The sequence below is a fragment of the Cornus florida genome, unplaced genomic scaffold (assembly GCF_030987335.1).
Source record: "Cornus florida cultivar Cherokee Brave unplaced genomic scaffold, ASM3098733v1 CherokeeBrave_3.0.0_Hap2_Chr05, whole genome shotgun sequence".
Lineage (NCBI taxonomy): Eukaryota > Viridiplantae > Streptophyta > Magnoliopsida > Cornales > Cornaceae > Cornus > Cornus florida.
Window position 1 is genome coordinate 101,995,430 of NW_026775575.1, and position 14,900 is coordinate 102,010,329.

The window sequence follows — 14,900 nt, forward strand, 5'->3', positions numbered from 1 at the left end:
ATGTTTAATAATTAAAATTTATAAAAAAAAAAATTGAATTTTTGTTGTGGTACCAATGCTAAAAGAATACCTGCATATTTGAGTGGTGGAATCAAAAATTTGGTATAGAAACAGTAAAAACATATATAGAATTAGAGGGTATAATATAGCTCATGTCTCTTTATAAAATAAAATAAAATAAAATAAAATAAAAAATAAAAAACACCTAGATGAAAATCAGACATCCAATTGGGAAAAAAAAAATTATAATACTAATCATCTACAAAATAAATGACAGAGAGAGAGAGAGTACTTACCATTACTAGAAAATGAGGGCGTTTTGAAGGAAAAGAATGACTCATTTGGCTTCTACATTCACTTGTGGGCAGGTGCCCCAGGGAAATAGGTCTCGTTGCAGATGCTGAGGTGTATCGCCATATTTAGAGAGAGATTTTCTTGCTGGCTCACCGATAGCTCTTTTCTTCTTCTTCAGAAAGAGGTCCAGGATTTCGTGGTGGCCTGGTCTTGCTTCGCTGGTTAGACAGAGAGAGGGCGCACGAATGAGGGTGAAATGGCTGTTACAGAGAGGGGGGGAGAGAGAGAGGGGGCTCTTCAAGAATGAGATTTGAGTGAGGGTTAGGGCAGAGAGAGACAGAGGGGGCTCTTGCACGAATGAGATTTCAGTGAGGTTAGGGCTCCAAAATGTATTGGAAAATGGACAAGGGCATTTTAGGCAACACAAAAAATAGGGAGAAGGTTATTTTAGGTAACACGAATGAGGGTGAAATGGCTATTACAGAGAGGGGGGGAGAGAGAGAGAGGGCTCTTGAGGGCTCTTCAAAAATGAGATTTGAGTGAGGGTTAGGGCAGAGAGAGACAGAGGGGGCTCTTGCACGAATGAGATTTCAGTGAGGTTAGGGCTCCAAAATGTATTGGAAAATGGACAAGGGCATTTTAGGCAACACAAAAAATAGGGAAAAAGGCATTTTAGGTAACACAAATTTTAAACCGTAATAATTCATGTGCCACATCAGTAATTTAGTCAAACACATTTTTTTGAAATTATGATACTTTGACTCAATGGATATGTAAATATAGGCCACTAAACCCATTTATATAAAAAAATCCCAAAAGAAAAACCACCTCCTTTCACCAGCTTGTGCATTTGGACGGCCACATACATTTGAATTGTCACTATTTATTGCATTAAATGATATGTTGACTCCATTCTCAACATTATTGTCAACATTGTCGATGCTGAAAAAAAATATGTTTAGGGTTTTTTCACATGTACGTTAGAGCCACTTGGCTACCCTAATTGAAAAAACACCATCTGTGGTTTACTTTTTCTGAATTAATTAAGTAAACCACGTGTTGTAATGTAAAAGATGTGAAAAATAAAAATAATAATAATAAAGTGATGGGTGAGCGGGTCTCTTAAAACATGAAAGTGGTGAAAAATAAGCTCCATATGAATCCAGAGAGAGAACAGGAAATAACCTGGCCACCCAAAATTGACAAAACAGCATCTAGATGGATCGAACATACGTAATCCTCTTCTTGTCAAGAGTCAAGACACATACGTACGTACCTGCCTACCCCAATTCAGAAAACACACAATCTGTAGTGAGTCTAGTGAGCCACCTGACCTAAACCAACGACTTTTAGCAGCAACAATGCCTATATATATCAACTCAATTTTTCTTACAACCTACATTCAATCTCACTGCTTTTACTAGCTACTACCACAATGTCTTCTCAAATTGCCACAACTGCTGCTAAAGAGCTGCCAACTGATGGCGATTATTACACAAAAGGGGTCAAGTACCTCACTGATATGCTACCCAATATGACCACACTGCCTTCACAATATGTTGTGCCGTTACCCACAAACCCATTATCAGTCCGTCATGCTTCAATCCCTGTCATCGATTTAAGTGGTCTCAATGGACCCCCTGAGTCTAGAAAGATCACTATTCAGGCCATCGACTCTGCCTGTGTCGAATGGGGAATCTTCGGGGTAAATATATATATTTTTTTCTTTCCAAAGTTGACTGATTCAAAAATTCTTTTTAGCCATTGGTTACCAAACTCGGTCTGAATAATAAGTACTCAAAGCAATTACATACAATATAGTTATCTTTAAAGAAGTGCTTTATAGGCTGAGTCTGCCAAGACACAAGGCCACACAATTTACAACATTTTGTAGCGTGGATTTTTATTAGTATACATGTTTTAGACGTTAATATATAGTTTGTTTTGGGACTATTACTGTAATAATTAACAAAAGTTTAATGAACAGATTGTTAATCACGGGATAAATATCTCTCTGATGGAGGAAATGTTGGAGGTCGTAGCAGGATTTTTCAATCTGCCTTCGGAAGAGAAGATGAAATATGCTTCGGACGATCCAATTAATCCACCTGTTAAGTATGGAGCAAGCGTGAATGCATCCACGAAGCATGCTTTCTGGAGGGACTATTTGAGGCATCATGGACATGGCCGTCCTCTTAGTAGTACCTCCGATCTTTGGCCTAGCAATCCCTCTAACTACAGGTATATATCTTTAAATGAACCATTTTTTCTCAATTTCATTCAAATTCATTTAGCAAAATTAATCCAAAATCTGTGAATTAAAGGAACATAGCGAAGGAATTCGTAGAGAAGGTATGGCAGTTGCAACTGAAGATAGCAAGTGCACTATCAGAAGCTCTAGGACTTGAACCTGATTACATAGAGAAGGCACTTGGAGAAGGTTTTCAGGTGGTTGGTGCTAATTATTACCCTCCATGTCCAGAGCCACACCGAACACTTGCCATACCACCACATTCTGATCATGGTGGACTAACAGTTTTGATGCAAAATGACGTTAATGGCTTACAAGTTGAACATAAGGGCGAGTGGTTTGCTGCCAACATCAAGCCAGGGACTTTTGTTGTCAACATAGGAGATTACATGGAGGTTAGTCTATTATATATGTATGTAATTCTAATTTAACACAATATATAGGATATTAATTAATTGCACAGAGTATTAATAATAGGATGTAACGCGGCCAATTAATAGTTTGGTCATAGTGGGGAAGGAGCTAGCTTCAATCTTTATGATCACATAGCTTCAATCTCCCGAAGAAGAATCTGAGTCTCAGAAGAATTTTTTTTATTATTTATCTTTTATTTTCTGTTGATTGTTGTACTAGTGTTGTTACTTAACCAATTAATATGTTGAACCTGGGTCATTGTAGCACTAACTCCTTTAATCATAACGATCTTTTTTTATGATCTTAGATTTTGAGCAATGGAAAGTACAAAACTATGAAGCATCAAGGTGTGGCAAATGAACACAAAACGAGGATATCAATAGCGGTGGGCAATGGGCCTGGGTTGACGAACACCATTGCACCTGCCAGTCCTCTGGTGGATGGGAAGAGTGAAATCAAATACCGACATCTCGCCTACCAAGACTACATGGAACAACACCAAAAGGGTGCCACAAGAGGAAAAACTCCATTGGAATTCATGATTGACCCACAAGTCAACAAATGAAGCTTCTACTGTTCCATTGCCAAAACAATAAGAAACCTCTCCTAAAACTATCAATAAGTTATATATATTTGTGAGGTTTCATCATGAATTGAATTTGCAAGGTATAATCCATGCACGGGCATAAATAAGCTTGCTTTCCAAGCAATACCGTGAGTTGTTGTTTGTGTTTTTATTTCTTTTGCTGCTGTTCTTTTTGTTTTTCCTTATATATGAATGTTGGGATTACTCTACAAAGTCGTCGATGATTTGTAATTGACTTCTAGTTTTAATAAAATCTTAGTTTTTTTTTTCAATTTATCCGCATACGTATATGATGGGTGCTTGTGTTAATTAATTAAAAAGTTATATTAAGTATTCGTTAATTATGATAGTTATAAACTTGTTCACATTCATCAGCAGAATTGGACATTCTATTATATATTTTTTCTTCATAGGATGTCTTAGCGTGTAAAACTCATAAACTTGTGTGTTAATGTGTTTGTCACGTTGAACTCGAACTATTTTTAGTCATTATGAGTAATTTTTTCTTTATCATTACAAAAGCAAATAGACTCTTAGTCCGGAGATATTTATGGACTTTTGTTCATAGTCCTGGTTACCTTAACTTACTCTGAGTCATATCGTTTACACGTTCAATATTTTGAGCATTCGTGGACCAAAAGCTTTGGAACATATATACTTCACAAAATGGAATTTTGGTTTGGTTTCTTTGATCACAAAAAATTACCTCAGTTATATTTACTATATAATTTTTTACTTATTTATTATTTTAAAATAAAATAAAAAATTATTTACCCAAAATATATCTATATATATATATATATATATATATATATATTTTTCCTAAATATATGTATAGTAATCAAATTTACAAAATATTTGTCATTTAGTGACCTTTTAAGATTTAATGTCTTGAATACCCTTTTATGAAATCATAAGTTCCAATTACAATTTAGAAAATGAAAATAATAATAATAATAGTTTTTACTGGCCTTTCTCGAATGCAGCAGCAGAGTCTTGCATTTAGTTCAGGGCAGACAATATGGTAAGAAATTTTTAATAATCAAAAGTCAAAAAATGAATACCAGTTTGTGGAAAAAAAAAAAAAAAAAAATATGATGGAGAGAAAGTTGAGTGTTGATTTGACTTGATGGGACAGTAAGCGATTTCAATTTTCACGTGTTCTTCCGTACAGGTTGTTGTTGATTTGCAATAATAATGTGCTTTTTGTCAATAATGTGTATTCAATAGTTGTCGGAGTACACACTTGCATTAGATAAATCACATTTCATAAGGATACTTGTATTATTTTAGAGTGTCCCTTGGTGAAATTTTCAATTTTCAATATCCTTAAACAAATACTGCATATTTATTGTTTTTGAAGATCGGGCAAAAGGTTGCAAAGATAATTTTGATGTAGACCGTTCCATAATGATAGTTGGACAATATAGATGTGAAATTATTCATAAATAAACCAATTTATTGTTTTTGAAGTTTTGGTGGACTGTCCGAATTTACTTTTTTCAATTTCAAAATCCATACCACCGCAGTGCTGTAGTGTTTGGTTAGTGTGTTGTAGTGTGCCCTACAGTGCAACAGTACCAATTTTCAGAACACATGTTGTTTGGGCTCAACTTGTTGTATTATCAACAGTAGTGAAACACCAAGGAACAAATCCAATATTTGGCCCAAAAATTGGAACAATAATTTGGTGTTTTATGTTGTTCTAGGCCCACTTATTTTTACGAGATAATAAAAAAAATTTCAGCCTCCCAATCGCCTCCATCTCCATTCTCGTTCTCAACTCTGAACTTGCCCTAATCGCCTCCATCTCTATTCTCATTCTTAACTCTGAACTTGCCCTAATTTCATATCAAAAAAAAACTTCCTAATCGCCTCCCAGTGGCGATTTCACGGCAAATCATTTCAGCCTCCTAATCGCCTCCATCTCTATTCTCGTTCTCAACTCTAAACTTGCCCTAATTTCAGATCAAAAAAAACTGTGAACTTGCTCTCTCTCTCTCTCTCTCTCTCTCTCTCTGCAAATGCAAATTACAAAATATACAAGAATCAGTTTCCCTCTCTCTCCCCCTCTGCAATTGCAAACTACAAAATCTACAAGAATGGGTTTCATTTCAGATTGTTCAAAACCCATATCTTTCGGTCAAGTGTCAGGTCCACCTTTCTTTGAGACATTTTTTTGAACATATATATACTGATTTACAATATTGTTTGACCAGAGATGCAAGAGGAAGGGCGGGTCTCTTATTTGATGTGAGCTTTGCTCTCACTCTGTTCCCTGTTACGATAGAGTCAATATTTAGTTTGAAGTACAGTTATGCAATAAAAGAGAGAGCTACCTTGTGTGTATGGGTTTTCGCTATTCTACTGTGTTTGGGTTTTGTTGTGTGTATGGGTCTCAACTATCAAGCTTGCCCCCTCTCTCTCTCTGCAACTGCTAACTTGTGTGTATGGGTTTTGTTTTAATTTTTTTTTTTTCTAAATCAACTAATCAAGCTCTGTAATTCTTGTTTTGCAAACTAATGAAGCTTTGTAATTAATTTAATTTAATCATCCACAAAAAAAATATTAATTTCTATTCTAAAATTCTCACTCCAAATTTTTGTTCCAAACATGTTTTGTTCCCATTTCAGAATATCACACTACAAAACACTTGTTCTATTCTAAACTAGAGCAGTACACTACATCACACTACACTTAAGTATCACAAAATACATTGTGTTGCACTCTTTCCTTGGAATTTTTAAAATGATTTTAGAAATTGTCAATGACGTGATTTAATATTAAATATATATTTAACTGGCTAGGACTTGTTTGGTTAAGCTAATATTTAGGTAGGTTAATACTATATATATATATATATATATATATATATATATATATATATATATATATATATATTAATTGGGCTAAAATTTTCTATATAAATAGAATTTTTTTTTTTTTTGGGTGGACTTAGCCCAATCCTATATCCGCCCCTAGCCCTATTTATAATATGAGAGTACTATTTTACTCTTATACCTAAACCCTTATATTACATACAAAATTATCTCTATTATTAAAACAAAGTATATGTTTATTTAGTTGCAAATGCCTTGAGAGTCCAATGTATTAGTGTTTCTCATAAATTTTGTAGTGTCAAACTTTGACTCTTTGTATTTATTAATCTAACTTCTAATACTTCTTGCCTTATGAAAAAAAAAAAAAAAAAAAAAAAAAAAAAAATTGTGCTTTTAGTTACTTTTGTACAACTATATAAATTTTGGAAGAATATATTTATTTTATTTATATTTTTAAATACGAGTTTTGCAAAAATTTGAGGAGAAGAATTTTTTTTTTTTTTTTTTTTTTTAAAAAAATGAGTTGGATTAAAAAGGATAACTTTGCCAAATGATTTTGGACGGAATTAAAACTTAGGATCGATGGTCATTTCTACACCCACAATACTTATCACACAAAATCAAACCACTCCCCCGTAATTGTTAAGATAATTTTGATGTATGCACTTTCAAAATCGTCAAACAATTAAAAATTGAGAAAACTTCATTTAAATAGAGTTAACAATCCTGGATAACAAAATGGTCAGTTTTAAACTTTTATTTTTCACTCTGATTGAATTAATTTGTAAAATAATTACATATACATAGATAACCATTGTCTATGTTCAAAATACCCTCCGAATTCTCATTTCAAAATACTAAATTATTCTTCTTAAATCAAATAATTCATTCACTTAAAAAAAAATTTTAAAAAAGAGTCATATTCAACAATCCTCGCGTCAGCAAAAATATGTGAATTGTTAGTAACTTATTATCTTCTTCTAACTGATTTAGTAGACTTTTTCATTTTCTCCCAATTAATCCCTGCAATTTTCCAAACACCCAGAATTAGCAATACTAAAACACCAAATCACTTATTCTTTGCCTGCTCCTATGTCAAACCTTTTGGGTCGTATGGACATTTCTTCAAATACGTTGTGGGTTTCACATTCAGCCACCAAATTGGGCTTGCCTACACATCAATGAATAGGAGATTCTTCCAACCAACAAAGCTCAATCTCGCGAATGGCACTCTCATCACTTGTCTACAATGTTTGAAATGAGCGTAACAGAAGAATATTTAAGAAAAAGAACCTAATGCAGAACTCAGTCCTCCATCGTACTCTTGACAATGTTAGAATCAAGTTTGCTCGACTACCTCTTTCGAATTCCACCAATGGACAACAAATTGCAGATGAATGGGAGCTTCCCATTTCCCCATCTCGTCGTCCGGCGGAACCACGTACCGGACCTTTGATTGAGGAGGTTCATCCTTGATTGGGGAGTTTCCTCATTGTTTCTATCGGATCGTGGAGTTATCAGTTATGATTTCTTCTTTCGTTGCTTCCTATCAGTTGAAGCCTTGGCCTGCAAATTTAAATTTGTTTTTGGGGGCGGTGTATTGGGCCAGCTCCCTTTTGGGTCGTATACTTCTATGTTATATAAAAAACTTGAAATTAACTTTTCAAAAAAAAAAATTACTAAAACACCAAACAGTACAGTCATCCAAAAGGATCTAATTATTGTTTCTTCAAAAGCAAACCCAGATCAACGAAACAAAACAAATAGAGCAAACTGAATCGCCTTAACACTTATTTGTAGAATACCATCAACATTGATGATAAGGATTATACATATATAGATATAGACTTATAGTCTGTTCCATTACATTTATGTTATTTGCCATTTTTATTTTTTTTAAATAAAAATATGTTTCGATATGTATATTAATCCTAAAAATTTTCAATGAATGAATTATTTGGGTGTTTGGTAAATGCAGGGTTTGATTGGGAGGAAATAAAATCGTCACAAAGAAGTTGACGAGGAGGTGGAAGATATCATAAGAATTCATAGATCTAAGGCAGCGAGATCCAGAATCGATAAGGTCAAAGCCGTGAAGACATGAAAATGAATGATATTTTTTTAGGATGAAATTATTTGATTTAAGATGAATAATTTAGTAATTTGGAATAAAAGTTAGGAGGTCATTTCAGACTTAAATATTTTACTTAATTAAGCAAAAGTGAAATATCAATTTTTAAAATTGATTAGTTTGTTATTTAGGACTCTAAATTTTACCTAAGTATAATTTTCTTTGAAAATTATTCTTTTTCTAAAAGAATCAAATGATTGGAAAATCAAATACTCTCCATTTACAAGAACATTAACATTGTGTGAATGGAGAGCATTCCCTTTGATAGAATTAATCTCTCTTTTTATTTCATAATCCGCCATTCTCTTACAAGATATCACGAACATACTACACTCACAATACATATCACATAAAATTAAATCACTTACAAGAATATATAGCAACTTCTTTCTTCATCACTATATATCAGAAAAAATAAATGACACCTACTCACAAGTCACAAATTGCAAAACAACATTGACCTAAGCCGTTCCAAAACGATCCCACAAGACGAAATCACTTGACCAACCCTTCAGCAAATAATCAGCTACTTCCTTAATTAATTTCCAAGCGGCAATTACGTGGCGCTCTTCAGTGAGTGTGGCCCCCACTGCAAACCTCAGCATGTATACTCCGCCCGCTATTGTGTGCGTCATATAAACCTGCCCCGTTGAGTTTACACATTCCAGTAACTTCCGATTCAGTATCTCCGGGTTCGACCCTCCATTCGGGTTCAACCGGAAACAGACTAGTGAGAAGAGTCGGGGCACAACAATCTCGAACCGTGGGTCGGACCTCACGAACCCTTCGAACATGTTGGCCATCCTAACATCGGACCGGATATGGGTCTGGAGGTTCATGACACCGTAGCTACGCAATACGAGCCAGAGACGGAGCGCTTTGAACCTTCGACCCGTACCCACTTGCCAGTCCTTGTAATCCACCACCGAGTTGGATTCACTGGGTTGGTTTTTCAAATACTCCGGATTTGTACTCAGTGCCTTCACTAACAAATCAGGCCTTTTCACCCACAAGCAACAACAATCCAGGTAACTGAGTAGCCACTTATGTGGGCTCAGACTCAGCGAGTCAGCTCGTTCGATTCCGTCCAAGTGGTGCCGAAATTCTGGACATATACATGCACTCCCTGCGTAAGCTGCGTCCACGTGCAGCCAAACGCCGTATTTACTCGCCACGTCAGCGAGACCCTCCAAAGGGTCAACGGCTGTGGTCGAAGTGGTCCCCACAGTCGCACAAAGGTAAAGTGGGACCAACCCAGAAGCCACGTCAGCTTCTATCACTCTTCGGAGATCCACAGGGCACAGAGAAAACCTGGTATCACCCTTTGTGGGGACCGATCGTATGTTGCGCGGGAATATACCAACCACCTTGCAGGCCTTTGAGAACGTGGAATGAGTCTGATCAGAACCGTACACGACAAGTTTGTCCACACTATTGACGCCTATGATCTCGAGTGCACGGTCTCTAGCTGTAACGAGTGTGCAGAGGATTGACTCACTAGTAGTCCCTTGAATTACACCCCCACCAGAACCTGAGAACATGAATGATTTAGGAAGCTTAAGCATGTTGGCGAGCCAATCCATGACCACCATCTCGAGCTCAGTCGCCGCCGGCGAGGCCAACCAGTTGAAACCAACAGAGTTGAAGCAGGTACACAACATCTCACCAACAAAAGCGGCGGAGCTCACGGTGGCCGGAAAGAATGCAAAGAATTTAGGGCTCAACCAATGGGTCATACCAGGGATTATATGGTTGCGCACATCTGTAAGAATGGTTTCGAAGGATTCGGGGCAATGGGGTGGGTTTTGAGGGAGTTGGGTCCGGAGATAGCCCGGCTGGACTTGGCTGAGAACTGGGTAGTTCTCGATGTTCTTGTAGTAATCAGCAATGAAATCAACCATTTGATGGGCTTGTTTTCGGAAAATTTCAGAGTCAAGTGGTCTGAATTGGGGAACGGGTGACTCGGCGACAAAGGATGGATGATCTAGACTGCCCATTTGGAGAATGAAAAGGTCGAGATGAGGCGTGTAGAGGGAGGTGGCCGGTGAAGATTAAGAAGAAGAAGAAGAAGAAGAAGAAAACGGGAAGGTAGTTGGGGTGGTATAAATGCAGAGGTAAGGGGGGTGATAATAGGTGCGACAAAAGATAAAGGTATCCGTTGTATTAATGAATAAGAGTTGCAGTGGCGGAGTTCTAATAGTCAAATGTCTTGCCCTCTCCCTCTCTCTCTCTCTCTCACAGACACACACACACAATTTGATGATTGAGGAGGAGGCCAGAATGTTGTGAATGATTCAAAGTGTTTGTCTTCCATGATATTTATAGAGATGGTATCGTTACATTTACAAATTGTACTCATGCATGCAACACGTTTTTTATGTAGTTATTTTTATTATTATTACTGTATTTTTTAGCATAGGTTGTGCATTATTAGCTGAAAATGTAAGCAAAGGAGTAAAAATATATTTTTTTTTAATATATTATTTTAGCATAGGTTGTGTATTCATATTTAATCCATTAGTAATATAACATAATTTAGCAATTTACAGTCCAAGAACAATTTACCAATTATTAGAACTCAGAGATGCAGAGTTTTACAGTCAAATGGTCATTGATTCAGTAAATGCTCTTAAATTGTATTAAACTTTTACAGGAATGGTACCTCATTGTTAAATATGTTCATTGATTCATGAGTAAATTAGACACAGACGGGATTTTGGCTAAGGAATGGGTTGCTAGATCATAGTAACGTTACAACCAGATGGGATTGTCTATTGAAAAGGTTCTCACCAAAACCCAAAACAAGTCTAAATAGTTGGAATTTCCTTGGAACGCGTATCTTCAGAATATCTTTTACGAAAAAATTTGAACAAATTAGAGGTTCATATCCTTATTTAATTTAATAATAATTTAATATCAAAAAAACTGTCAAATCAAAAGTCTCTAATTTTTTTTTGTACCGTATACACTATATAAATCTACTTAATCAAACTTTATTTCTTTTCCTTAAAAATCAACCTAATCAAATCCTAAAAAATTCATTTCGTGTCAAAATATAAAATTATTAAGTTTTTTAACATAAGTATATGATAATTTAGTTATTTTTAATTTTTATTAACTGTATAGTTGAGTACACACGTCTAGTCTTAGTAAAAGTCAAAATAATAATAGTCAAAAGTTTTACCTGTGTAAGTTGTCCCAAATTTCAAAAAAAATGTTAGTGTAATTTACCAACTATAAATTCGTGCTTATGAAATAGAGATATTGCAAGGGCCATGCAATAGATTTTAGAATGTTTAAATAGGCCTTGCCCCACCATGACCAAAAAAAAAGACAAAGTTCAATTATTTACTTTTTTTTTTTTTTTTGTAAGTATGAGATACGTACATAGGATTTACTATATATGCATGTAAAAATTGGGCTAGTTGTTATTCTTAGAATAAAATATAGATCCTTATGTTATATTTGATGTAAAGAAATATAATGAAATATAAGTGAGGTTAGAATGAGAATGGGAATAGAATGGAATGACCATTCTCATTCTATTATTTGGTTATAAATATGAAATGTGTAAGAATGGAATGATAATAACCATTCTATTGTTTGGTTCGATTAATTTAAAATTTAGAATGAAATAAATTTCAAATTGAATTCTCCAAAATATTACTCTTAGTTACAAAAAAATTAAATTAACAAAATAACATTCTCTAATAATTTTTTAAAAATAAATGGTATCAGTGGCAGTGGTGGTAGTGGTGAAAAGTGGTGACGATGGTGGTGGTAAAAAGTGGTGACGATGGCAGTGGTACAAGGTGGTGGTCGCGGTAAAAGGTGGTGGCGGTAGTGAAAGGCAATGACAATGGTGGTGGCAGTGGTGGAAGGCGGTAGTGGAAGGCAATGACAATGGTGGTGGTAGAAGGTGAAGGCAGTGGTGGTGGTAGAAAGCGGTGGTGGTGGTAGAAGGCAATGGCGGTGGTGGCGGTGGCGATGGTGGAAAGCGGTTTGTGGTGACGGTTGCGACGGTGAAAGATGGTTGTGGAAAGCAGTGGTGGTGAAAGATTGTGGCCGTGGTGGAAGGTCGTAGTGGTGGCAGTGGTGGTGGAAGGCAGTGGCTATAGTGAAATGTGATGGTGGTGGAAGGTGGTGGCGGTAAGGCTGCAAATGAACCGAGCCGAGCCGAGCTTAGGGTTGTTCGGACTCAGCTCGCCAAAATCAAAGGCGTGCTCGGGCTCGGACGAGCAAGGCTAAGGTATGCTCAGGCTCAGCTCGTCTTTGTTTGGTTGGGCTCGACTTGGCTCGCTCAAGCTCGTTTATATATATATAACCACATTCGTATACATAAAAAATCTCAAGATCTGTTTATATATGTACACATACTCAGAAGATGAAATTCCAATGGGCCATGGTCATCGATTTCCGTCAGCACCTGATTCTTAACCATCGTCTGTGTTCTGGGCTGGTAATGTTGTATGGCACTTGTTAGTCTTCTTCAAAGTTAAAACCAGGATGAAAGAGAAATAGTGGGAAGATAGAGAGATTTTTGAGAGAAAGATGAAAGAGATAGACTAAAAAGATAAAGAGATATTTGAGAGAAAGATGAAAAACAGAGACTGAGAAGAAGCGTAAGAGAAGGCGAAATGTGGATGCGATAATTAGGGTTCAAGTGAAAGTGAAGTGAATTTGGGTATATGTTGTTCTAAAGTTTGTTTAAGGCCGTTAGATTTTAACGGAATCTAATGGCTCATATGGTATTAGTTTTATGGGCTTTAACAAGTAAACTTAAAACATAAGGAACTTTGAGCCACACTTCTAATATATGTGGGCTAGCACCTTTAATATAAAAATATGAATATAATGGACTTCTTAAACGAGCCTAACGAGTCGAGCTCAGCATTGCTTAAGCTCGGCTCGTTTATTAAACGATCTTAAAAAATGTGTTCAAGCTCGACTCATTTACTTCACGAACAAATCCGAACCAAGCTTTTAACGAGTCAAGCCCTAGTTGTTCATGAACGGCTCGGTTCATTTGCAGCCCTAAGTGGCAGTGGTGAAAGGCGATGGCAACGTTGGTGGTAGAAGGTGGTGGTGGTTCTGAAAGGCAATAACGGTAGTGGTAGTTGCAGCAAAAGAAGGCGGTGTCGGTGGTGAAAGGAGGTGGCGGCAGTGGTGGTGGTGGTGAAAGGCGGATGTGATTGTGGTAGAAGGTCGTGGTGATTTTTGGATTTGGAACATGAGACTTTTTTTGGGACGGTTATTTATAAAAAAAAATAAAAAATTATTTGAAAATGGAATAGTGATTCTATAGGTTTAGTTGTAAAATGAATTTTCATTCTAATGAAATGTCCATTCATACTTTAAATTACATACGAAACAAAAGAATGGTTAGAATGAATATTCCATTCTCTTCAATTCTTATACACCAAACGTAGCATTAAGTTTTATTAGTAAAGATTCCGAAAAAGGGAGTTTGGCAATATTTAAAATGAATAATAATAGTCAGTTGATCATTGAGGTCAACAACTAGTCTGAATCCAACGTGTAGTTGCCAGGTCATTCTAAAAAAAAAAATTACTCCGAGGATGTTAGGGGCTCCTCACTCTCTTCGATTCTCTCTCTGGTTCATTCTCCTCAGTGATCCCATCTCATTAAGATCAATCTTCATCCATTTATCGTTTTCATTTTTTTGATCAACTGAACTTATTCTTTGCCTTTGTTCACTTTGTCAAATGATTTCAATCAATTTTTTGTAGAAATCATTTTTTCACTTGAAATAATCACATATATAACCCAAATTGAGCTCTTGGGAGTCGGAATTCCCAGATTTTGTGAGATTTTGTGGGTTTTGGTTGGAAACAAAACTAGACAGTCACAAAATTTTGTTGAAGATTGACACTCTTCTTTGAAAATTCGAATTTTTTTGTTCTTATTTTGAACAAAGAATTAAGAAAAAAAGTAATCATTGTAATTAAATCATTGGACTTAGGGTATGTTTGGTATAGTTGAAAAGAAAAAAAATGATAATAATAGTTACGAGGGAAAGGAAATTAAAGAAAAAGATAATTTTAGGTATTTAAAGAATAATAATCATGTTTGAGGAAAGAAATGGAAGGAAATTAAAATAATGAATTTATAACTATACCTTTTTTTATATGATTTTTCTCTTATAAGAATAAATTTGGTATTAATAAAATTTCTTTAAAAATATTAGCTTTTTTCCCTTTCCTCCCATTTTTTTAGAGAATAAAAAAAGTTATTGTTTATACTTTAATTTTTCCTTCCAAACACCTCCATTCCCTTTCATTTCCATCCAACATTTTATACCAAACACAATTTTTTATTTTTTTTCTTCCATTTCCTTTCTTTTTTTTTTTCTCCCGTTTCTAT

General features: G+C 35.5%; 2 protein-coding genes across 2 annotated transcripts; one reads left to right on the forward strand and one right to left on the reverse strand.

The window, feature by feature from the left end:
* The first annotated feature begins 1,709 nt into the window (after positions 1–1,709).
* Positions 1,710–3,821, forward strand: LOC132308050 (protein DOWNY MILDEW RESISTANCE 6-like). The gene is made up of 4 exons (XM_059806003.1): positions 1,710–1,999; positions 2,282–2,535; positions 2,619–2,940; positions 3,267–3,821. Exons 1-4 carry the CDS (start codon positions 1,730–1,732, stop codon positions 3,522–3,524), a joined length of 1,104 nt encoding a protein of 367 aa, XP_059661986.1. The 5' UTR covers positions 1,710–1,729; the 3' UTR covers positions 3,525–3,821.
* A 5,156-nt stretch (positions 3,822–8,977) lies between these two features.
* On the reverse strand, positions 8,978–10,513 carry LOC132309875 (tryptophan decarboxylase TDC1-like). The gene has a single exon (XM_059808135.1). The coding sequence runs from the start codon at positions 10,511–10,513 to the stop codon at positions 8,978–8,980; it is 1,536 nt and encodes a 511-aa protein (XP_059664118.1).
* Positions 10,514–14,900: the final 4,387 nt, after the last annotated feature.